The 25,580-nt window shown below is 46.8% G+C and overlaps 1 protein-coding gene across 2 annotated transcripts in view; it reads right to left on the bottom strand.

Annotated features, from left to right (window-relative positions):
* Positions 1–3,719: 3,719 nt before the first annotated feature.
* LOC123376801 (rho GTPase-activating protein 20-like) overlaps positions 3,720–25,580 on the bottom strand; it is a 94,072-nt gene continuing 72,211 nt past the window's right edge. For both annotated transcript variants that reach the window (XM_045029017.1, XM_045029016.1), the window contains exons 6-15: positions 24,378–24,462; positions 22,838–22,915; positions 21,266–21,332; positions 16,197–16,385; positions 14,050–14,225; positions 13,529–13,690; positions 12,133–12,242; positions 10,948–11,137; positions 10,181–10,298; positions 3,720–9,192 (exon numbers count right to left, since the gene is read on the bottom strand). In XM_045029017.1, the coding sequence (XP_044884952.1) occupies positions 7,454–9,192; positions 10,181–10,298; positions 10,948–11,137; positions 12,133–12,242; positions 13,529–13,690; positions 14,050–14,225; positions 16,197–16,385; positions 21,266–21,332; positions 22,838–22,915; positions 24,378–24,462 (2,914 nt within the window). In that variant the 3' untranslated portion in view covers positions 3,720–7,453. The remainder of the gene's footprint in view (positions 9,193–10,180; positions 10,299–10,947; positions 11,138–12,132; positions 12,243–13,528; positions 13,691–14,049; positions 14,226–16,196; positions 16,386–21,265; positions 21,333–22,837; positions 22,916–24,377; positions 24,463–25,580) is intronic.

Consider the following 25,580-nt stretch of genomic DNA (forward strand, 5'->3'; position numbering starts at 1 on the left):
GGCGATTACCATAGCCAGGGACTAGCTCAGCGGTTTCAGGAACATCAGGCCTAGTGAAGCTCTGCATTCCCTATTGCCAGGCCCCTTTTGTGCTGCCTGTGGGGTTGGCACCATCAGACCACATGAGCCACTTACTTTCTGCAAGTATCAGAGGGGTAGCCGTGTTAGTCTGGATATGTAAAAGCAGCAAAGAGTCCTGTGGCACCTAACAGATGTATTGGAGCATGAGCTTTCGTGGGTGAATACCCACTTCGTCAGATGCATGCGACTTTCTACTTTCTGCAGAGTCCGGCGGGCACCCATTAGTGGGATGTCTGGCTGCTGGGGTGGCTCCTGATGTGCCCTGCTGACTGGGCGGGTTGCAGTGGCCACCCCAGTGGTGGAGGCTGGCCCAGCCCCACAGCACCGCCCCTGGATGCACTGACAGAGACATGCCCCAAACCACACGAACCTCCTGCAGTGGGGGACTGGCCTGCACAGCCACCTAGGCTAGCAGCTGCTGTGTCCCACTTGCTAGGAGGGAGTGTGTGTCCCTCTCATTTTTCCCACACATGTGCAGAATGAATTTTGTTATGTGACACATCACCTTCGTTTGGTGCATGTAATGCAATTCATGTGGCGGGGGTGGGGGCCGAGGGTTTCAGCGTGTGGGAGGGGGCTCAGGGCTTGGGCAGAGGATTGGGGTGCAGGGGAGTGAGGACTCTGGCAGGGGGTGTAGCTGAGGATGAGGGGCTCAGGGCTGGGGCATAGGGGGTGAGGTGCGGGGGAGGGGAATGAGGGCTCCGGCTGGGGGGGTGAAGGCACTGGGGTGGGGCCAGGGAGGAGGGGTTTGGAGTGCAGGCTGCCCCAGGGCTACAGCAGGGAGAGAGGAGTTTCCCCCAGCTCTCTCCTCCCACAGCAGCACCTGGTCTGGGGGGTCGGGGGGAACAGGCGCCTCTCCCCCAGCCATGGCAGATTTGGGGCTGGGCTGAGGCTGCACAGCTTAGAAGGAACTAATAGTGTCTACACAGCAAGTAAAGTTGGCTGCCCCCTGTCCGGGGCTCGCTGTGGGGCTGTGTCTGGGCTAGCTATACCCCAAGCTCTGAGACCCCCCCAAGAGGTGGGGGGACTCAGAAAGCCCAAATGTCTGCACAGAAATGTTACAGCCCCAGTCTGCTGAGCCAGGCCAGCAGGGCATTTAATTGAGGTGTAGACATACCCCAGAGAGCTGAGGCTCCTGGGTAGGGACTACAGGGGAGGGAGCCACAAATTCGGAGCATCTCTTCCTGACACCCCCCCCCATCCTCCCCAAGCAACTGCTGGCCGCTTGTGTGGAGCAGGGCCACCTACCTGGGGCGGCTGCAAGGAAGAACAGGAGGGTGGTTGGGGCTGGGGGTGTGGGAGAGGGTCAGGAAGGGGTTCTGGGCTGGGGGTTGAGGTGCGGGAAGGAGCGTGTAGGCTCTGTGGTAGGGCCAGGGAAAAGAGTTGGGGTGCAGGAGGGGGCTCCAGGAGGGGAGGTGGGGCTGAGAGTTTCGGCATGTGGGTGGGGGCGCTGGGCTGGGGAAGGGGGTGTGGGATCTGGATGGCTCTGGCTGATGCAGTTCATGGGGGCTCCAGGAGGCGCTGACCTCAGGAGGCCCCTTAAATAGCAGCCGCACCAGCACTGCCCGGCATTTCCTGGGGACAGAGAAAGCAGCAGCATGTCTGGCTCCTAGGCAGAGGAGTGCCAGCTCCACAACTCACATTGGCCATGGTGCCCCAGATTCGTGCCCGCCATGGCTTCCTGGGCAATGGGCACTGTGGCGCCTGCTTGGGATGGTGCCTTCAGGTGGGGGGTCCCTTTTTGACTGGACACCTGGCAACCCTAAAAGAAGTGCAACTGTTGCAGGCACGGCCATTATATCTCTTGGTCTGCTGTGGCCTGTCAAAGTAGGAGCGTTGCAACGTGACCACAAACGCGTGCTGCTGACTAGTGGCAGAAGGATGGGTGTGGAGGGGGCTGATGATATCACCCTGTTTGTGTTAACCGAGGACAGAGTTAGTAAAAATATGAGTCATCGCTGTGGGGCAGTGTGTTCCCGCCTTTCTAGTGTGCCTCTCAGAAGCTTTGTGTTGACCATAAACCGTTTTTCCCTCAGCAAGAGGAAAATCCACTAAAACTCTAACACAGGATAAGCTGGGGGTTGTGTGATCTACCCTAAAAGGGAGCTTTGGTGACACTTGACCTCTGAGCTGCCTCTGACTTTGTTGAACCTTGTGAAACTGGCATAAGGCTAATGTGTGGAGGGGCTGGGGTGGGCGGGGGCAGAATGGGTTGCCTTAACTTTCTGGCTAAGCAGCAAATACAGAATTGTTTATGTAGGCTGGCAAAGGAAAAGGCTGTAGGCCCTCAGGGTTGTTTACACTAAAAGAGTTTGTTTCCTGGACGGCAGCTCAGTGAGGAGAAACGAGGGGGCCTCAAAATAGCGAGCAGGTCACGCTTTCAGAAGTCACAGTTATAAAGGGATCAGGCTTGGGAAAGAGGTGGCATCACACCCCACAGCCATGCTGGTTCGTCCATGGCTCAGGCGAATAAAGGCTACATGGCCCATGCCACACACTCCCACTCCTCCCCCCACAACATGTCCTGGCCATAGTTCAGGGGCAGTTGGGTCCCCAGACCACAAACAGCGATGCGCTCCACTACTCTGAAGGAGCATATATGAAAAACTTTAGGGTTAAGACACCAGAGATAAGGAGGCAAATTCTCTCCCAGGGTTAGTCCCCGCCCATTGTGCTGAATGCCTCTCTCACCACAACCACAGGTATCCACTAATGTGAAGAGCAGACACACACGGCCTTGTTATTGTAGGGTTGCTTATGGATGCTGGGACTGCACATGCAGGGTTGTCATTATACAGTTCTTACAGGCGCAGGGCAGCATAGAGAGTTGTTCACAACGTAGGCCTGCTTGTGCTGGTCTCTGGTAGCACACTGGGTCGCTGCATCGTGGCTTGTTATTCTAGGTTTGCTTCACAGGACTGAGCTATTGAAAGTTTTTCTCCTATTCCCCTGCCCCCCCAGTCTTTGTTTGGAAAAATATACAGGGAGAACCACCCAGACCTGACATGCCTAGGTCAAGAGAGCAAAGGACCTAGTTTGAGCCTCCTGAGCTTGACGCTAGCTCTTTAAACTTGCTGAAATGTCAGCAGAATTATTCTTAGTGTCTTTATGTGACACAGACTTGAAAGCTTTTGCTCTGCATTTGGCCAAGGCTCTGGATTGAGAGGTTCTGCCAAAACTCCTTGTTTGGACTGCGAACAGCTCAGCCACTAGACCCGTTTACTATTCATTAAACTGTTTGGAGTACAGATTAACTTCTGGTCCGCCAAGTACAGATTAACTCCGGTCTCAATTTTTATGACTTTTTCACCTGCCTTGAAAGGGGAACTTAGGACACGTCAACAAGGGCTGACTCATTTCACTGTAGCCTCTGCAGGTTTCTCAATAGCCACCACAGAAATGCAGTTCATCTAATAGCAATACTTTTATTGCATTGCAATAATACACTTGTTCTGCTAAACTTTTTTCAGCAAGCTAGTGATTCCCTACACCTCCCAGGGTACGTGCCAAGAGAAACTGTTTTCCTCAATCATCAGCAGTGGAAATGAACCACTGCTGCCAAAATTGTGCCATTCTACACAAATATCAATAGCTCTTGGGCTTAAAGTGCAGCCTTCACAAAGAATAACAAACAGATTGTCTATGCTGATTAAAGTCAAGTGCTAAAGTCAGACAAGCTGAATAGTTCTGATTGCTTTCATAAGTCAGTGAAAAGTAATTTGTGAGGGAGATCATGACAGCTTCACAGCCATCGAAATGGCCAAATTCTTCCCTGGTGTAACAGCCTCGTTGTCAGGGATTAATCTGGCCCAATTGTGACAGTTACAACATAAAACGGAAGCATACTGGATGGCTCAGACGACTAGGCTCCAGAGCTCACGTAATGTTTAGTGGCCTGACTGAAATCTACGCTACAGCCGAAGTGACCTAAAGTTGCAGTCGTCTCACAGAGATTCAGTGAGTGCTTTGAAATGAAATGATTGGTCTTAGTCCAGAGCCCAGTGACCAAACATCCACAGCACAAACACACAACTGGCACCTTTCTCAATGGAGAGGCCAAGGGCTGGAAGGAAGGAGGGTCAGTGACCTTGGGCAAGTCACTTACTCTTTATTGTCCATCTGTAAAGGGAGCTTATTGAGTCCCCCTATGCGCCAGGTATAGGGTGAGGATAAATGCATTAACATTGGGAAGGGGCTCAGCTTGTATGGCTGTCTGTCATATCCAACAATGACATCACAGCATTTTGCCTCTCCTCTTGTGGCTAGATAGTCAGAGCTGCGAGGAGCCAGGGCACAAACAGATGTCACATAGACAAGTGTAGGCTCCTACTGAAGAGTTGGCACCATGCTTGGCCCTTTTTCTAGTCTGTCCATTCCTTGGGTTGGAATTCAGGTATTATAGTGCTAAAGGCTACAGAAGTAACTAGGTAGCTAGAATGGCCATGGGGATGCAACATTACTCCTGGAGGAGGGGCCTTCCAGCTCACTGGGCTGGGCTCAGTGTTTGTGTGTCTGTGAAGTTTGTATTGCTGCTGCTCAGACCATATATGGACTCTGGAGCAAGAGAAAACATCAATCCCAGGGCTGTCAATCCAGCGCCTCTACCCAGCACTAACTACTGTAAAACTAAAGACAAGGAAACACTAGACGGGCGCCAGGCATTACATGACAAACAAAGCTGTGTTTCTTTTATTGAAATAATTACAACCATAGCTTGGGAAAAGAAGGTGAACATCTCTTCAGTGAGCATGTGTGAGGGAAACGATAGTGGGCGTTTTGTAGTACAATTATATACATCTTTCATCAGGCAAAGGCCATCAAGGTGAACCAGGAATAAGAACAGGAGTACTTGTGGCACCTTAGAGACTAACAAATTTATTTCAGCATAAGCTTTCGTGGGCTAGATAAATTTGTTAGTCTCTAAGGTGCCACAAGTACTCCTGTTCTTTTTGCGGATACAGACTAACACGGCTGCTACTCTGAAACCAGGAATAAGAGGAGCCACAGATTGTGTCAAAAGCTACATGTACCCAACTGAGCTCAGTACACCTTGGAAAATGGGCTATTGTGCTCACCTTCTCCTCTGATGACATGTAATTTACCAGGAACAGCCAAAGAGCATGGGACAAGCTTCTTCCCTAGTGATTTCCAGGGGCATTGATCAGAGCGGTGATGGTGATTTGTACTGATTAGACATTACCTCCCTCTGCATTAGGGTCCTACCCTGTGAGGTGCTGAGCAGCTCCAGCAGTGGGAAAGGGAAGTGCTCAGTCGCTTGTAGGAACCACTTAGCACTGTGAAGGATCAGGCCCTAAAGCAGTGAACAGAGATGCACAAATTCCTTGGGCTCTGCTTTTCTCTTCTCTGCCCTCCCTACTTTTACTTTAACATGATGGGTGTGGCAGTGTGGGGACCAGCTTTGGAAACTCCTGCAAAACATTCAAACCAAACATCCAAAAAACTTCAACCTCTGTGACTTTTCCCATCTATAGAAACCTGCGAGTCTTAACCTCCATCAAACTAAGGCTTCAGCCTCTTTGGAAGTGAGATGCAGCATCCTTAACTTCCAAATAAGTTTGAATGGGTCTGACCTAGCTGAGGATTTCAGGACAGGCTCATTGAATGCAGTGGTTCAGATGCTCTGAGGCTATGTTTTCACGTTTCCTGTCCTGATGAATCACTGGCAGCTTCATTATTAAATCCTCTCTAAAATTCACATCATTTGTACTTATCCCCAGATCCAGGCCTGCTGCAGTCAGTCGACACATTGGTGCATACACTTCACTGAGTGGGAATTAATCACTACTCGGGGGAAGCTGTAACTGTCTAGCAGCTGCTGTTTTTTCAGCCATATGTAGTCCAGTACTTGGACTGCATGGCAGCTTTCTGGCCAGAGAGGATCTTACTTCAGTATCTACTCGGCAACACTTCTCAACTACTTCCACAACTCCTTGGACATCATGCCAAAACCAAACCACACTCAACTCCTCCTAAGAATGGTTAAGGATTTAATTAGGATCCCCACATTCACTGCCTCTATACCTGAGAAGGGAGTTCTTGAAATTTCACCATCAGTTAAAGTCCCCAGGAAATAATTATTTTGTCCAGGACACTTATATAGGACCAGCCACTTGCTGAGAAGAACCAAGAAGCAGACCCCCAGCTAGTGTAAATTGTCATAAAGTAGAACCTCAGAATTACGAACATAAGAGTTACAAACTGACCAGTCAACCACATTTGGAACCAAAAGTATGCAATCAGGCAGCAGCAAAGAAAAAAAAAGGCAAATACAGTACAGTACTGCACTGTATTAAATATAAACTACTAAAAAAATAAAGGGAAAGTTTAAAAACATTTGAGAAGGTCAGGAAACGGTTTCTGTGTTTGTTTCATTTAAATTAAGAGGGTTAAGAGCAGCATTTTTCTTCTGCATAGTAAAGTTTCAAAGCTGTATTAAGTCAATGTTCAGTTGCAAGTTTTTGAAAGAACAACCATAACGTTTTGTTCAGAGTTACAAACATTTCAGAGTTATGAACAACCTCCATTCCCCAGATGTTCGTAACTCTGAGGTTCTACTGTAGTTCCATCGAAGACAGTGGAGCCACAACCATTTACACAAGCTGAGGATCTGAACCAAATACTTGCTGGGCGAAGCCAGAAGAAGAGAAAATGGATGAACGATAACAGATTAACATTGCAATTTTCAAGGTGCCTAATCCTTTAACTCAATGGGAATTGGGCAACTGATTCCCTTAGGTGCCTTGGAAATCCCAGCCTCAGTCAACAAAGAAAACCCTTCAATTTTAAGCCAAACTATGGGGGGGACAAGGAGGTTAGAGAAAGAAGAACTAGCTGTGCATTTTGAGTTGGGGTGAAGCATCATACTTTGGATTTCAATAAACATTGGTGACAAAAAATTAACAACATTGTGGAGTTTTGTACAAACTTAAAAAATTTGCAGAGTGACTCAAAGCTTTGCTCCACTGTCAAGGATCCACCATGATTTTTTTTTATGAAATGTAAGATAAGTTCTCTGTTCAAGCCCTCCACTCACCCACACACACCTATGACTTGAGGCAAAATCAGGAGAGCTTGAAATTCAGATGAAGGTCTCTGTACAATTCAATTAATTTAAAACTCTAGGGGAGGATTCAGCCCACTGGGCACTGGTCAGTTAAGTACCTTTTGTAGAAAAAAGGTAGCAAAGAATAAAAAAAAAACCCCAAACCCAAACATTAATTACACATTAGCATCACTTCACACTTATTGACCCACACAGTCTGTAAGATTCTTCACACCTTGATTGTATTTTACAGAACATTTTCCCAGCACGCATTATAAAAAACAGTCACAGGTCCCACTCTCTCCTCTCCTAGACAAATGTCTCTTCTGCAAATGCCACTGTCTTGCACTCCTCTGGAGATGCATCCGCATGTGGTTGGCTTTTGAGCCACTCCACCCTGCCCCGGATGAGTTCGCTCTCCACAGCTTCTGCATCCGCTGCATGGCAGTTCTTAGCCTCATCGTGCTTGAAGTATTCCCTGACGGTGTTGCGGATGGAGGCCGGGAGGATGATGCGGATGGTGTGGCTGAAGGCGTTGATGCTCTTCCTGTGGCTTTTGGCAGATGCCACTTGCTGAGCATCGTCCATCAGCCCCTCTGCAGGGGGAATGCTTTGGGGAGTCTCTTTGCACTCCACCTGCAGCCGCTGGCTCGTTGCTTCGTGATGGTATCTCCTGGAGACAGACTGCAGCACCAAAGGGGTGTTCTGCCCATAAAACACTGTCTGGGGTATATGGACTCTTACTGTTTGTTGGCTCTTGGACATGTTTTGGTCACTGCTGCTGTTCGATTTGGTGCTATGGACGCTCACTGAGAAACTCTCATCCTCCTGTTCCATTGGAGACCCCTGTGGGCTTCCTTTATTTGGGGCCATGTAAAAGGTTATCTTGGTGCGCTTCAGGCTTTCCTGCCTGGGAGGGGAAACCTCTGGGCTTTTTATCTCAATGTGCTTAACTGATTTCTCCCTGGGCCCTTGCTGGCCAATCGCTGATGAGCTCTCATTGGTTGGGATATGAGTGAGGGGGCCTGTTTTACATTCAGACTCCTTGAAATAACATTGGTTTCTGAGAGCTTGTCCAGAGCCCCTGGCACATCTCACTTGTCTTTCCTCTTCCTCCCAGTCACTCTCATTTAACAGGCTTCCCATGGCTGCCCCATTGATGGGCACAAAGCCCTTCACTTCCCCAATGGTATGACTGCTCCCCATGTCTCTCTGCTCAGACTTGCTCCATGAGTCCAAGTCACAAGGGTTCAAGGGCAAAGGAGATGTCAAGGGCTTTTTCCATTCTTTCAGGGACCTCTGTGCTGTCTTTGGAGACAAGGCATGGAGTCGGGTGGAAGTGCCAAACATGAAAGGCAGGGAGGAGACATCTGTGGGGCTGAAGGCTGAGGACTCAGAGCAGTAGGAGAAAGCGCTGTCTAAGGAGCTTAGTGAGGAGGCTGAAGGGGAAGTGGTGGTCGAGGAAAGGCTGGAGAAGCTGGACCTGTTGGACAGGCTGGTTTTCTGAAGGCTGAGCTTCTTCACCCTAGAGCTGGTCTGAGGTGATTGCCAGAAATTCTGCCTGGTCTTATTCAGCCCAGGGCTCAGGCCTTCATCAATCAGCTTCTGGCTCTCCAGCTGCAGCTGCTTGAGCCTCTGGATGTAATCATTGTGACTATGCATGATGGTGGCATCACAGCTGGACTGGCGGGCCACCGGCTCATGGCACTGGGCCAGGACCTGAGAGCTGAGGCAGACACTGGGCTCAGAAGAGCACCGATCCCTCGCAGGACTCAGTGAACGTATCGAGTCAATGGAGCAGAAGGAGCCCTCTTCCTCGAGGAGGTCATAGCTGTCTGCGCTGGCATTCTTCCTGGTTTTGCTTTGGTAGCAGGCGGTGATCTCACTAAACAGATCCCAATCTTCCTGCTCCTCTTCAAGTAACAAACCACTGGACGGGTCAAACATGGAGACGGCTTCAGGCACGCGATGATGCTTTGGTCTTTCCTGGTCACAGGCAGCAAACTCCATCTCATCAGAGGAATCAGTGTGCTGAGCCATGCCAATACCTGGGGAAGACATGCAGAGAGAATGCAAAATAACTCTTTGCAATTCTACAGAAATGCACATAATTATCTGTGGTCCTATCTACCTGCCAAAGTGCCTATTAACTAGGTACCAAAGACTATGTCTGCACCTACAGCTGGAGGCGATACCCAGCTTGAGGAGACAAACCCATGCTAGCTCTGATTGAGCGAGTGCGCTAAAAATAGAGGGTAGCTGTGGTGGTGCAAGTGGCAGGAAAGGCCAGCTGTCCTGAGTGTGTGTCCAGCATCGCAGATTCTCACCCCCCCCAGCTCAAACTGCAGCCATACTCTACTGCATTTACTACTACAACTGAAACAACCGAGTACCTGCCCTTTGCAGATCTTCAAGTGCTTTATGAATGTTAATTAATTAATTAATTCTCACAAGACTTCCGTGTTTTACAGTTGCGGAAACTGAGGCCTGGAGTGGGGAAATGATTTTCTCAAGGCTACCCAGGCAAGTCTGTGGCAGAAGTGGAAATGGAACTCCAGAATCCTGGCTCACAAGACTCAGGCTCTCATCATTAGACCACAGTCTGTGTGTATTCAGTAGAGGCACATGGATCCCTTTAAATTCTGACCTACTAAGTCTAATTTTAGAAAATCGGTTTAAACTGTTTCACTTTAAAAAATAAAATAAAAAAGGCTGTTGGGAAATGGTGCTTGCTCCATGAATTCTGAGGCAAATTGTCTGTCTGTCAAACCTGGAGGAGCTGGAAACAGCAGCAGGGTAATGGAGAAGGGGGAAGCCAGCCAAATAGGGATGCATATCCGAGGTGCTGTGCCTGCATCCTCCAATGCCCTCGTCAAAACATAGGTAGGAAGTAAGGGGAAAGGACTGGCTGAGAATGAGTCCCCTCTTTTAGTTTCCACTGGACAAAGAGTGTGGGAATTGTAGTCTTCTTTGTAAGAGGCATTTGACAGTGGTTGTGAGTGACCAGACATCTCTGGGGAAGTGCCACAGCCTTACCCAGGAAATCCTCAGAGCTTTTTGACTTTTCTTTGTCTGGTCTTTGAAACAGCGAAGTGATGTCACCTCCAAAAATTTCTGCTGAGTTTTCAATCAGGAACTGCACTAACATGGCCACCTGCCAAAGGAGAGGAAACACTAGGGTCAGTTTGGGGAAAATATATCCACCTCTATTATCCTCCAAGACAAATTAGCCCAGGGAGAAAATATGATGATGCCTTTCTCTGCACAAACGCAACACTTAATCCAGAAGCTTCTTTTTGGCTCAGAAAGCTAGGAAGCATCTCTTCTAGCTTGGATGCTTGTGTATTAGTCATAGCTGGAGGCAAGAAGCTGGACTAAAGAAGTGTGAGCTGATACAGCAAATCCTGTGGTCCTAATTATTATTGTCATCATCTCACAGGCAATGTGTGTCCTGACGTTAGATTTGTTCCTCTCTGCAGGATAGTGCCACCATTATTAGATAGTTCAGATGGGGACACAGTTCGTGATGCTAAGTGCCCTCCTAGCCACTCCCAGCACAAGATGTCCAGCAGGGAAGTCCATTTGTTAGAGCAGATCATGACTTCTTTTGGTGCCTCCATCCCTGAAGAACCTCGGTGGCCAAGTCACCCCACAACAATCTGCACAGGGTGGTGGAGGTAAAGGGGGTAAATTACTACTTACCTAAAGTAGTTTTACCCTATAGTTCCTTTGTAGGCCGCAGAGGAATATGTCATAGGAGACGGGAAGAAAATCATGGGCAGAATCCCACCAAGAGTATTTACCTTTTTTGTAGACCTGCTTTCCTCTTCAGGCCCAGTGGGGCTAGGAAGCCATAGCATGTTGGGAGCTATGCAAAGAGCCAGGTTAAATGCATTCATCTGATTCTCCCCTGAATTCTGCTCAATCTGATGCAGGACTCCGAACAGGTGTCTGAGTAAAATGAGGTTGGCTTCTGGGAGCTGCTTCACCAAACTGTCCAGGGAAAAGAAACAAAGCAAAACAAGGAGCTTGTAAAACCTGGTCCCCCAAAATGACAATTGACTTTCAAAAACCCTGCCTATACTACAGGTACAATGGCATTTTTGTAACCTGTTTGTGACACTCTCAGCTGACCCCTCTACAACAAATAGGATTGAGTTACATTCGCCACACAGTTATGTCGCTATCATGTTTGTGCATTCACACCTACCATGCTGTCTAATGCATTCTGGGAAAATTTGGACTTTAGTCCATAGTGCCTCAGCAGATGCTGGAGGACACACATACAGACCAATGCCAGCAGTATGGACAGTGATGCATTTTGCTAGGACTTATGGTACAGAGATCTGAGGGGAAGGAGGACCAGCCAAACTTCCCGTTTAAACCCCCTCCCCTGTGCTCAGCCAGGTATAGGAAGAGATTTGACATATAGGTTATGCCCATGTGATGCTAATGCACAAGTCCTGCTCAATGTGCCAGTCTGAGGCAGGTAAATAAACGCATCAGGTCCCTGATACTATGTCTGGCAGGCTACTCCTTCCTGACCATCACACTGATGTGGCTATCGTTTTAACTTTGTGCATGCAAGAAAGAACCACCATAGTTAAGCATCTAATTCCATTTATACCCAATGGTACCACTGAAATCACTGTCGTTTCTTTGCTTGAATTCTAGTAATTACGACTGGTCATCAGAAAAGATTATTTTTTTTGGGTAGGGGGCAGGGCGGAGGTTTGGTAAAGAAAAAAAAAATCTCATGAACAATTTTGTCAAAAATGTCAACATCTTTCACTAAAAATTGTTTTGATGAAAATGTTCTGACCAACTCTGCTAGCAACTGGCATTCATAGGCATCAGCAGCCAGTGGATCAAGAGCAGTGAGCTGGCCTAGAGCAATATGAGGAGTCTCTTAGAACATGGTAACTATGCTGTGTGGGTGGAAATGATACATGCCTCCCCAAGAGAGACACAGTGGGACATTTACATACCTTTTGATGGCTTCAATCTTATGCCCTCGATTTACTGTGTCCACGGCTTCCATCCACAGCCCGTGCATGTCTGAGGATAGAACACTATCAGGTATATTTCGTAGAAAATCCTGAATTAAATATATATATGCAGAGTAGTCTGGTCAGTTTTGAATCGTTTGTTTCATGATGCATAAACGTTCATTTTTATTAAACATAAGATAAAATGAAACGTGACACAAATCAATTCCCACAAGGCCTCCCTGCTCCCCATGCATGCAGCACTGCAAACAGACTTGGTCTGTGTATCGTAGAAGAAAAAGGACCATCTAATCCATCCATTGGCCAGAGCTGGATTATTCTCCATAGTACTGTACATTTACCAGAGGTTTGTCTAGTCCATATTTAAATGTCCAAACAATGGGGTTTCTACCACTTCCCTTGGGATACTATTCCACAGCCTAATATATGGCTTGAATTGGAATCAGTCTGAATTCCCCGCTCAAGCAAACAGTGACCTGGGGAGATTTCTACCCTGTAGGCTGGCCAACAAGTGGAGAACTGGGAACACATTTCAAGTGCAGGCCTGAACTATTCTCATCTCATTTACACCTCAGTCCTCCAGTGCCTTCCCACAAGTTCTTCCACAATTCACTGGGAAATAATTCACAGAGCAGCTCCACTTGCTGTAGCACAAAGAACCTCCCAAAGTCCTAGCGACATACACCAATGAGAGCAGTGCCGTGTGGACACAGCAGCTCGAATGTTGTACTGCAGTGTGGCTGCTTGCACTTGAGCTAGGTTAACTTGACAGGAATAACTTGAATGCAGGTAATTCAAGTTAACTCTGCAGTGCAGACACAGCCCTGATCTCTTTAACCCCTTGCTGCCTGAGGTTTTGCTGTAGTTTTGCATTAGAACAAGGGTTCTCAAACTGGGGGTCGGGACCCCTCAGGGGGTCACGAGGTTGTTACATGGGGGGTTGTGAGCTGTCAGCCTCCATCCCCAATCCCACTTTGCCTCCAGCATTTATAATGGTCTTAAATATATAAAAAGTGTTTTTCAGTTATAAGGGGGGTGGGGTTGCACTCAGAGGCTTGCTATGTGAAAGGGGCCACCAGTACAAAAGTTTGAGAACCACTGCATTAGAAGGTACAAAAAGGGATACTGGCCTGAGGGCAATATTTCTTTCTGCATGTTAAAGACCATTAAGGCAGCAAATCTCCATTCATGCAGGGGCATGTCTCCTTTCTTACATGTACCCAGCCATGAGATGGGGGTGGGGTATGCAGAATGTGCCCAATTAAAAATGCTTTCCCCTGGCTGGCAGGATCATGTTACTCCCCTCACTGAATGCAAAGTGCTGTGCTAGGGTATGGTTTTAGCCCAGAGGGCAGTATCGCTTGGAGTAACTTACAGTGATGACTGCTGCAGCCACAAAGACTGACTCGCCATCCATCTGGACATCATCTCCAGAGTTCAATTTCTCTTTCAGTTCCTTGCAGATCTTGGCATTGGCGGAGCGCCTGAAAATGCCCCTTGTGGAGGGACCTTCATGGTACAGCAGGAGCAGCATGTCCTAGGAGAAAGCCCAGCCCCAAGATAGATTTAGAAGGGTTTATCATCTGAACCCATATTGTGTCAGACCTCACAAACTAAGCAGGGCTAAGGCTGGTCAGCATTAGATAGGAGATCCTCAAGGAAACCTAGATGGTACAGGAAGTGCTATGGGTGACTCTGTAGGGGATGCTTTTGTTCATGATATTGAATGAGTACTGAATCAATGTTATAGCACAAGAGAGGACTACTCCTCCTCCCCCCATACACACCTGAGTGACGGGAGCCTCAGAGATACCACAGATGACTGAGACAGAGGTGGGTTGATAGATGATATAGTCAAACTCATGCTGGGATTCATGACATAACCCCCCCTCTTACCATAATAGGCTTGGGGAGGATTCCATCAGGACACACAGAGGACAAAGACAGGCCGAAGAGTTTCCGTGGGGTGGGGGGAGAATGTGATACTGGGCTGCCTGTGGGGGTGCTGGTGGTCCGGCGCAAAGCCCAGTCAATCAAAGATTTCTTCCTCTTGGTATGTTTCTGCAAGGATTCTGAAATAGCCAAGAGCCCCTTGCGTTACAGTGTGCTCATTGTGCAAGGACTGTGCATTAGCCATGGGGTGGGGGTCAGAGTCATGCAGGTGGGTTCATATCTATTACAGGGACATGTAATGTCAAAGTTCCTATGTCATGGACTGGAACTATATGGGAGTCTTGACTGGGAGAAGTCTCTTAAATCCAGTGGGCAGAGTAAGGTCAGTCACCCAATGAAAACCCACAGAGCAAATAGTTCACAAACACACCATCGCACAGACAGCGTCTAGCACGATGGGGCCCATTCTTGGCTGGCCCTTCGGCACTACCATAATAAACGTTAGTAATAATAACAACAGTCATTTATCTGCGGTGAAGAAGGGCTGGGCAGTCATGTGTCTCCTTACCGCAGTGCAGCGAGTGGGCATATTCCCTAGCACTTTGAGGGCTGAATGCTCCAAAGGAGTTAGGCGCTGTGATGCTGTGTGCCACAACGTGTCACTTTTAGGGGCCTGGGGAAATCACTGCTATTCACAACGCCCGAGTTAGGTGCCTAGGCTCCTATACAGTGACGGGGGAGAGCTAGCCACCTTAGAATGCAAGTCACAAAAGCCAGCAGGCTGGGCGGGGAGCCAGCGGTGGGTGGGGGTGGGTGGGTACTAATCTCCACCCCTTTCTAAGAGATAGGCGCCTAAGTCCAAGCTGCAGGGAGGCGCCTAACTCTGTTTCTGATTCGTAGCTGGGAACCCCCTTTTGATTTAAGGAGCCTGTACCATCTTAGCAACATGCAGGTGGGAGATGGAGGAGAGGAGGAGCCCAGTGGTTAGGGTACTCTCCTGGGATGCGGGAGAGCAACAGTTCAAGTTCCCCTCTTTGAAGAGGGATCTGAACCTCTCAGGTGAGTGCCCTACCCACTGGGCTGTGTATAGGGAGTCCTTCAGTCTCCCAAGTTGAAGCTGTTGCACTGTGGGTTAATAATGTTACGGGGGGGAGAGGCTGCTGCGTCATGTAAGCTAAGGGGGGCATATCTGGTAGGCAGCCCCTGAGCACACCTATCAGATCCGGTGAGTTAGGCTGGCAAGTGCCTCTCTTCCCCTGTTTTGGGAATCACTCCAGGACTTAGGAGATAGGCCCCTGAATGCCCACAGGCAGGCAGCCATGCACATGCCCAGAGGGAGAAACATAGGCACCTAGGGAAACTTCAGTGCAAAAACTTAGGTGGTAGGTGAGTTTAGGCACTTTCAAGTTTCAGCAGGAGTTTTGTTCATCACAGTGAACCCGAAATTGGAACTTAGGTGTCTAAAACACGGACTTCAGCACCTAACTTCTTTTGTGCATTCAGCCCTGAGTGATTAGCTTCTTCTATCTCTTGGTGAATATGTTATCTGTGAATCATCTTTTTTATTACGTGTGCAGCTCTACAGAGGGTCAAATAATATTCATCAAAGAAACCACTGGCGCATTTTTTGTCAATTGGCAAATAAATTTGTCATGGATAATTCTTGTATCATTTGAATGGCTCTAACATGGATGTTATTACATGCTGAGTTCAAGGCATCAGTAAACCATTAGCCAGTCAATAAACAAAGACCTCAGAGACAACATGTCTCCTATTCTTCTTGGGAAGACCTGGTCAGAGAGCTATATATGGTCTCTTTGGTGACACTGTGTGTGGAGCATAGCAATTCATCCAAGGGGATCGTAACTTTCTTTTGAATGCTAACCAAGTACCTAAAATTTGGTAATGAGAGCCAGAGTAATGGTTAAGGGTGAAGTCCTGCTACCGCTGAAGTCAATGTATGTTTAGAGGGAGCAGGAACAGGCTCTGATTTATGAAGGGACAAAATCAACCCTCCTTTCACTGCAGATATAGTCAAGCTGAGAGTGTCTCTCTAAAATAAAAACACAATGCAACAGAAAGTCAGCAACTGCCACAGGGAGAGCTCCCAAGTCCTTTGAAGGGACACACAGTATCATCCGGGCTCTCACCTCTCCTCAGCTGCCTGGGAGCTTGGGGCCTGGGTTTCAGGATGAACTGACACTGCCTGTCCTTGGGAAGCTGATCCAGGATGGTGGCCTCCGTCCCATCAGCTAGGAGTGTGTTGTTGTTGGTTCCTTGGTGCTGGTCAACAGAGTCTCGGAGGCAGCTGAGTATGATGCTGAAAGGATGCTCATGACCTGTTGCGACAAGAGCCACAGAAAGACCAGGTGAGGATGCAGAACTCATGAATTTCATGCTGTGAAAGCAATTAGGGGACCCGGTTTGGTTTATAGTGGTCAGACATCCACATCTCTCAACTTCCACAGCAGTGAGTTGGTGGCAATCTCACCAGAGAGCCCAAGGACTGAATGGGCCATGGAGACTGAGCCCTGCTATTACTCCTTGATGTGCTTTCCTCTAGGTCAGAGGTGAGGTGCACTGCTGAGTGGCAAGGATTTGGGGAAGCCAATTGGCTCTGCTGTGCCAATGCTGCACATGCTCTGGGGTAAAGAGAAAAGTTTGACCGAAGAGGGTTTCAGCCTAGAACCTTGCACGAGCACCAGCGTTCTCTCTAATTTTTCCCATGCATGTGCGGAATGAATTTTGTTATATGCACCAATATGGAGGTCATGTGTGACAAATCACCTCCACATTGGTGCACATAACAAAATTCATGTGGTGGGGGTGGGGCTGAGGGGTTTAGAGGGTGGGAGGTGACTCAGGGCTGGGGCAGAGGGTTCAGGTGCAGGGGAAGAGAGGGGATGAGGGCTTCAGCTGTGGGTGAAGGCTCTGGTGTGGGGCTGGGGATGAAGGGTTTGGGGTTCAGGCTGCACCGGGGCTACAGGGGGGAAGGGAGGACTCCCCCCAGCTCTCTCTCCCCGCAGCAGCACCTGAGCTGGGGCAGATAGGTGCCTCTCCCTGCCACGGTAGCTCCAGGGCTGGGGCCACGGGATAGGCGCCTCTCCCCTGGCCGCAGCAGCTCTGGGGCAGGGCTGGGTTGGGTTGGGGCTGGGGGAGGGGCACCTCTCCCCGCTGTGGCAGGTCCAGGGCTGGGGGAGAGGCATCTCTCTTCACCGCAGCCGAGTGCCTGCGCGGGGCTTAATAGGCTGCTGCATGGCCACACAGCTTAGAGGGAACTTAGACGAGCACGACATTCAGTAGGGGAAAAGAAATCTAAGATAAAAAGGAGAATCATAAAAGTGAAGGTTCAGTTGCTTTTTCAGATGTGAGAAGTTGCCTTGAAGAATGCAGACAGGAGTGTAAAGATCAATGCAGCAACTCTTAGATTTAAAATGATATGCTGGATGGCCTCACTAGGCATTCATGCCTCAGCCTTCCCAAATCTGAATACAGAGGAACACATCATTATTAAGATTTGAAGTACAGTAGTGCTTAGAGGCCCCAGCTAGGATTGGGCACCATTGTGCTAGGCACTGCACAAAATGCATAGTGAGAAATGAACCCCGTTGTGAAGAGTTTACAGTTTAAATGTAATCCACACACCTCCTGGGTGTGGTGTTCTGTCCCCTTAAGTGACACTGAGACCACTTAGAGAGAGATTAATGAGTCTACTCTACAGCCCTAGCTAAGAGCCATATGGCTTGAGGCTCATGCATTTAGCTTCAGAGGCCCCAGGTTTGAGTTACATGAACAGACAGGATGGACAAGGGTGGGAGGGAAAACAGAGAGGCAAAGTGACTTGTCCAAGGTCACACAGCTGGCCAGTGGCAGAGCTGGGAATAGATCCCCCTTCTCTTCTGACTCCCAGTCCAGTGCACTATCTACTAACCACACACCCCTCTCTGAGGCACACATTCTGAGCTTGTTTATTTGTAGTGGCAGTGGAAAGTGGAAAGTTTACTTTAAGATCTTCCTGGGTTTGGTAACACATTATAATACTGGCTATTGGAGATACGAAAAAGGTTCCTGAAGGATGGAGGCTGACTCTTGCTGAGTGTGTGAGCTCATGTGTATGTATGCACTGAAGGGTGGGGAGAATTGTTTTTTTTAATAGTTTCACATTATCAGATGTGAATACAATCTCATTTGGAAAGACAATATAATTTTATTTACTTTAAACAGACACCAAAGGGACATGCATCAAGTCTGATCCGTCTACCTTTGGGCACACATCTGTGTTTTTATAGGGGTGTCACTAATTACATTCTCTCCCCCCCGCTCCATAAATATGTCAGGACTGTTTTTAAAATCAATCAATCAATCAATCAGTCAAAAGCCACCAGCCCAATCTTCATTAGCCACCCTAGATAACACTTTATGTGCACACCTCTATGTAACAAACCAGAATGTGTGTCCCTCTACTCACAAGCTACCCTACAACAGCAATCCAGTGTGTGAATTCCTGTGTTCACGAGGTATTCTACAATCAACCAACTGGTGCACATAGCCTATACTAACGTTCACTATCCTGTGCTCACACACTGTTTACACCAAAGGGACATGCATCAAGCTTGGTCTGTCTACCTTTGGGCACACATCTGAGTTTTTATGGGGGTACATATCCTATACTAACGTTCACTACCCTGTGTTCACACGCTACCCTACAATAAAAATCCAGCAGGTGCTTCCCTTCACTAATGGCCGTAACAAGTAAGCATGCTCAGACAGCACTTGCGAGAAACACCAACAATCACAAACCAATGTCTGCTGCTAAGTGCTCATAAACAACCCTACAATACAATCTTATGATGATAACAAGCTCTTAAGAGCAAGCCTGCAATAACAAACCAGTGTGTTCAAACCCTAGAGGAGAATGAATCCAGAAAGGAAACCACATCTCAATTTCAGCAACAGTGGGAAAGTAACTACTTTTTAAAATGATGAAATACACATTAGAGAGATAAGGTGGGTGAGGTAATATATTTTATTGGACCAGCTTTTGTTGGTGAGAGAGATGAGCTTTCAAGCTACACAAAGCTCTTCTTCAGGTCTGGGAAATGAAGAAGAGCTCAGTTTAGCTTGAAAGTTTGTCTCTCTCACCAGCAGAAGTTGGTCCAATAAACAGTATTACCTCACCCACCTTGTCTCTCTAATGTCCTGGGACCAATACTTCTGCAACTATGCTGCATATGAAATACATTTTGACAGGCGTCACTGGAAGCTGACTGTATCCAAGTGCAAAATTTGTCCATTGGGGTATCACTCAAGCCATTACATGTTATGATTGAACCTCAAAAGATTTAGCCTAGGTAGCTAATCATCAATTTAGCCCTCAGGATATTGGTCAAAATATTGGACATGAGGCTTGGACCTTAAAAAGTTCTGTTCAGATATGCAACCCGGTTTGTTTACCTGCTGTGTCCGCAGGTTCGGCTGATCGTGGCTCCCAGTGGCCGTGGTCACCGGTCCAGGCTAGTGGAGGCTGCGGGAAGTGGCACGGGCCGAGGGATGTACTGGCCGCCCTTCCCGCAGGCCCCATTGGCCTTGAGCGGCGAACCGCGGCCAGTGGGAGCCGCGAACGGCCGAACCTGCGGACACAGCAGGTAAACAAACCAGCCCGGCCGACAAGCGGCTTTCCCTGAACAAGCAGTGGCCCGACTTTGAGAAGCACTGGTTTAGATGCTTCAGAGCAACTTTGATCTGGACATTGTGTAACACGCAATAACACAGAGTGATTCTTTGTTCCCACCCCATTGCTAGATCACATATAGAATTCCGACTGTGTTTACGAGAGTAGCGCAAGGGCAGCCTGTCTCTTTCAAAAGGATCAGTACTTCATAGCTTTGGTCATGTTAAAAGTATCAGGAGGACAGTGTACCTTCTGGTATTTTGGGGATTCTGGTCTCTGACAGGAACCGCAAAGATCTGAACATATATTAAAATAAAACCTAAAACAAATAACCAAAGTTTTTTGAACTTCAGAAAAAGTTCAGGTTGGGTTTGATTCTTATTTTATCCAAATGGCCCTTCCCTAAATATGATTCTATCACAGCGTCATACATAATAATAGAATTTGTTATGAATTGCTATGGGAAAGATTGGAGAGACTTGTTTCATACACTTTGCCAAAGTAAATACCCTGTCTAATTTTAATTGTACATTTAATCTTACTTCACTGTCTTGTTTTTGCCAATGATGCAAATATGAAAAAAATATTTTTTTGCAAACTTCAGCTTCGGTACTTTCTAAGATTAATGCCTGGAATTAATAAGACAAAACACAGTGTTTTATTTTGTTTGGTGGTGATGTATTTCTGAAATCATCTCACGTAAAGCCCTGATAGTGCCCTGGCTCAGAAACCCCAATATGCACATTTATTTTCCTTCCAACCTCCCAAAGTTTTTATAATCTAAACAGAAATTGTAAAAAAAAAAGGAACTTTTCAAGTAAACAATTTGCAAAGGACAATTCCCCAAATGCCCTGTGTCTCCTTGTGAGATTAGAGTGGGTATTCAGACTAAAGCAACACAAAAAGCCTTGTGAAATGAACCGTCTACTTAATAGGCTATGACCTCTTGCCTGAAAAACAATTTCTTTAAATCTGAGCTGGACTGCTTTGAAAAATAAATACCAAACAAGAAACATTAATACTTTGGGCTCTTGATAGCAGGCTTAAACATGACCAACAAATACATTTTAAAACACTTCTTCCTTCACTTACCTACCTGCCAAGACCTGCTTCCTCTGCAAGATTGAAAGCCATTGCTACTATCTAACACAACATGCTAAATACAGTCCTTGTTATGCTTTAGGTGTTAGGGTGTGATTTGCTCCCCAAGAAGTCAATAATAGCTGAAGGCACTCAGGACCTAGTGGGAGATGCTCAGCCCAGATTGATAGAGTCCAGTCTGGCAAGTCCTTTGTGTGTGTGTGGAACAACCAACTGAAAGTGGTAGACAGATGCCAAGAGCTCACACCCAGGGGTGCACAGCATTTCTTAACAATGGATTGTGAGTGCAACACAGGATCTTTAAAGAGTCAGCATGCAGGTTGAGATGGATTTTGCAAAGAGACAGAGATGCTTCCCTTATTCATTGATCATCATCATCATCACTGACCTGCTACATCAGCACCTACATGCTGGCATACCTAAATGAAAAAATGGAAGTGCTCTTACCAATAAGGGGATAAGCAGGGTCATCCTTTCCTGATATCACCCAGAGGTGGTAGTCACTTGGTCTACCCTGTGGATTGAGGAAGAGAAGGGAAAAATATAAAAGGGACCAAGGACTGAAAAGAAGGACCAGAGCAGCTGGACACAGCACACAAAACAACTGGAAGAGGTAACAGTGGAACAGGCCAAGAGTCAGAAAATGAATAGCTGTAAACATCTGGGGAAACAACCTGGTTAAGAGTGACAAGCTCTCAGAATCTGTTTGTCTGACATGCAGAGGAAGGTTAAAGGTTCAGGAGAGGGAGAGGAAGGTAATCAGAAGGATGAAAACAAACTAGGGTTTCCCCAACATCCACATAGAAGGCTCAGAGTCAGGAAGTCTCTTGACATATTGATCAGACATCATCACTCAATTCCAAGACCTCTCAGGAACGGTGGCATTTACTGGCTACAAAAGGGTGAGTGCAACACTCAGTACGAGCTTCAAGTTCAGAAGGTTTCTATGTTTTGCCTTGACTGACATGTCAGATTACAAATATCGCTATTCAAGTTCACACATACACAAGTATTTCCTATCTCCCATCAGCTTGCATAATGAAGTGCAAGCAGGCTTGCATAGTATTTTGTGTTCACTCATTATGCAAGTTGAAGAAAGAGATGAAATATTCATTTCTGCCTTAGATTGCAAGCTCTCTGAGGCAAGGAACATGACTAGCTATGGCAGGGGTAGGCAACCCATGGCACAGGTGCCGAAGGCGGCATGCGAGCTGATTTTCAGTGGCACTCACATTGCCTGGGTCCTGGCTACCAGTCTGGTGGGCTCTACATTTTAATTTAATTTTAAATGAAACTTCTTAACCATTTTGAAACCTTATTAACTTTATCTACAACAATAGTTTAGTTATATATTATAGACTTCTAGAAAGAGACCTTCTAAAAACATTAAAATGTATTACTGGCACGCAAAACTTTAAATTACAGTGAATAAATGAAGACTCGGCACAGCACTTCTGAAAGGTTGCCGACCTCTGAACTATGGGTATGTAAAGTTGCATGTTAATTTATGACACCACAGAAATGATTTTTTAATATAATTAATAAGAAATGAGGCTTCACATATATGTATAGTCAATGTGTTGCACAGCTACCCTTGGCATTAATCTATTGGGATATTGTTTTGCCTCTTTTCAATATTGTGATGGACCGCTACTGTTAGCAAAGGCTCAGCTGATACTAGCAATGATTTATTCAGTAATTTCACAGCTTTATTCATAACTGTTTGGAGATTCCTGGCCAAGATCAGCTCTGGCAGAAGTGGGTATAAGTCTCTGGAAATCAATGGAGTTGCATCTACTTACCCAAATTTGGTCCATTACATGGAGGTGTGTTTTTATAAATCTTTATATCTGCACAAACATATTCTCTGTAGTCTGGAGAATACTAGTGTTCTAATGGCTAACTACAGCCAGTCATTGTCAATTTTTACCAGACTCCACCATATCTGTACCGTACTGTAAAACAGATGTTGCCAACTTTCCAACAGAATATCTGGCAAGATGTGCAGTGGCTACTTACAGGAAGTCCAAGCTGATTAGCTGTCCTCTTGATCACATTGTCTGCCGTTTCTGTGTTGGACACATTTATTGTAGTGGTCTAGGCAAGGAAGACAAAGAGTACTTAGAAAGCTAATGGGCTGGAAATGGCGAGGGTTGAGGTTTGGTAATGTTGTCACATGGCTTGAAAATCAAGGCAAGATGCTACTTTCTTGTCACCTGTTTAGGCAGGGTAGTGTCTGACATTGCCAAACATGAAGCAACGATAACACCAGGAAGGTTAAGGTTTTACCGCTAATTTATTATCTTGATAATACACTGGTATTTTTATTGGACATGGAAGATTTGGACCAAGCTGGGAATACAGTAGGATCATTCCTAAGCACAATCATATTACAATGGAACAACAATGCTCACCACCTTCTTTCTATCACTTTTCTAACACGGCACACAAAAGTAACACAATGGAAATGCAAACCACAGAATCCCAGTGGGACTTAAACATCATGCTGCTAGAGATGAAACCCAAACTGGTAGCTCCACTGTTAGCACAGGAGTGAAACACAGTGCAGAACTCTAGCAATGCAATGGGATTTTGTAGTCTTTTCCTGAGGGAAGGACGATCATAAGGTGAGGATGAACCAATGTGCCAGGCATGAAGCTCAGAACTTAGTGACAGGAATATGAAAAAGGCAAGAAAATGCTCCAGCAGATAAACCGAGGTGACCCTGCCAATGAATCTACCAGGAACAAAGTATTCCATCTATTGCACCAGAAACGAGAGTTATTAGGCACTACTCTAGTTGTAGCCACTAAAGAGGAGGGCTAACACAAGGCAAAGAAATTAAAGCAGGTGGCCAAAAATAACCTCCAGAACTAGCTTTTTTGGTGAGGCTAGTTATGCCTGAGCCAACACTTCCTAATTTCCTGAATTGACCTGTCTCTGAAAGGGGCTCCCAATGGAAGAATCCAGAGGATAGATTGTGAGTCCTCTTTAATCACCTTCTCAAGTAGGGCCTAGCTCAGGAGTGGCCAACCTGTGGCTCCGGAGCCACATGTGGCTCTTCAGAAATTAATATGCAGCTCCTTGTATAGGCATCGATTCTGGGGCTGGAGCTACAGGCACCAACTTTCCAATGTGCCAGGGGATGCTCACTACTCAAATCCTGGCTCTGCCGCAGGCCCTGTCCCCACTCCATCCCTCCCTGCCCCCTCCCCTGAGCCTGCAGTGCCCTCGCTCATCCCCCCTCCCACCCCAGAGCCTCCTGCTGGCCACAAAACAGCTGATCAGGAGGTGTGGGGAGGGAGGGGGAGGCGCTGATTGGTGGGGCTGCCGGAGGGCATGGCGGGGGGGGGTTATGGGGGGCTGCTGATGTATAACTGTGGCTCTTTGGCAATGTACATTGATAAATTCTGGCTCCTTCTCAGGCTCAGGTTGGCCACCTCTGGTCTAGCTACTTTAGCAAGGATGCTGGATACGTTATCAGCATAACAGCCTCCCCATACCCACTCTAGATCTCCATGCAGTGTTGGTCGATGAGTAGATTCTCAGTTTTACTCACAGAAGTACAGTTGTCAGCATCCAGAAGGAGGATTTGGACTGTTAGGTTTTTTGGATATTCTTTCTGTTTCATCTCATTGATTTGCCTGAAAATCAGGGGGTGGAAAAAACAGAAACAATCACATCATAACAGAGTTTGAGAAAATAGCTACAGCAAATGCATCTTAACACCCAATGAGGCAACTACCAAAAAGTGAGCTCTTCAAGTTGAGGGTGTTGATTAGTCCCACAACAGGAGATCCCAATGGATGCTAACCTCATAGAGAATGGATTGGATATGACAAAAATCAGAATGTATTGTGGATTATTTGGCGAATAGAGGTGACCTAAGAGTCTCAACTGCCTCTAGGACAGCTGGGGAGATTGTTTGGACTATCTGGGCCAAACTCTGCTCTCAACAGAAGGAGCATAAGTGACTATACTACTGGAGAGGAGATCCCAGCCTCCTGCTTGGGAAGTCAGTGCCTATGAGCATGGAATTGAGAGGAAACAAGGCCTGTTGTGTTGAGACAAATTGGTTTAGAAGATTTGTTCAATCCTAGAAGACCCATTATATCCACCCATCCACTTGCCCATCTGTGTTCTAAGGGGCTTTTTCAATATAGTCATGGATTCATAGAAGTGATGGGCTGAAAGGGATCTCGAGAAGTCAACAACTCCAGCCCCCTGTGCTGAGGTAGGACCAAGTAAACCTAGACCACCCTTGACCTGTGTTTGTCCAACCTGTTCTTAAAAACCTCCAGTGATAGGAATTCTACAACCTCCCTTGGAAGCCTATTCCAGAGCTAAAGTACCCTTATAGTTTGAAAGTTTTCCCTAATATCTAACCTGAAGCTCCCATGCTGCAAATTAAACCCACTACTTCTTGTTCTACATTCAGTGGACAAGGAAAACAATTGATTTCTGTCTTCTTGGTAACAGCCATTAACATATTTGAAGACTGTTATCAGGCCCCCCACACAGTCTTTTTTTTTTTCAAAACTAAACTTAACCTTTCCTCATAGGTCAGGTTTTCTAAACCCTTTATTATTTTGTTGCTCTTCTCTGGACTCGCTCCAATTTGTCCACATCTTTCCTAAAGTGTGGTGCTCGGAACTGAAAATAGTACTACAGCTGAGGCCTCAGCACTGCCAACTAGAGTGGGACAGTTATCTTGTGTCTTATATACAACATTACTGTAATATACCCCAGAATGATATTAGCC

Source organism: Mauremys mutica, chromosome 9, assembly GCF_020497125.1.
Source record: "Mauremys mutica isolate MM-2020 ecotype Southern chromosome 9, ASM2049712v1, whole genome shotgun sequence".
Taxonomy (NCBI): Eukaryota; Metazoa; Chordata; order Testudines; family Geoemydidae; genus Mauremys; species Mauremys mutica.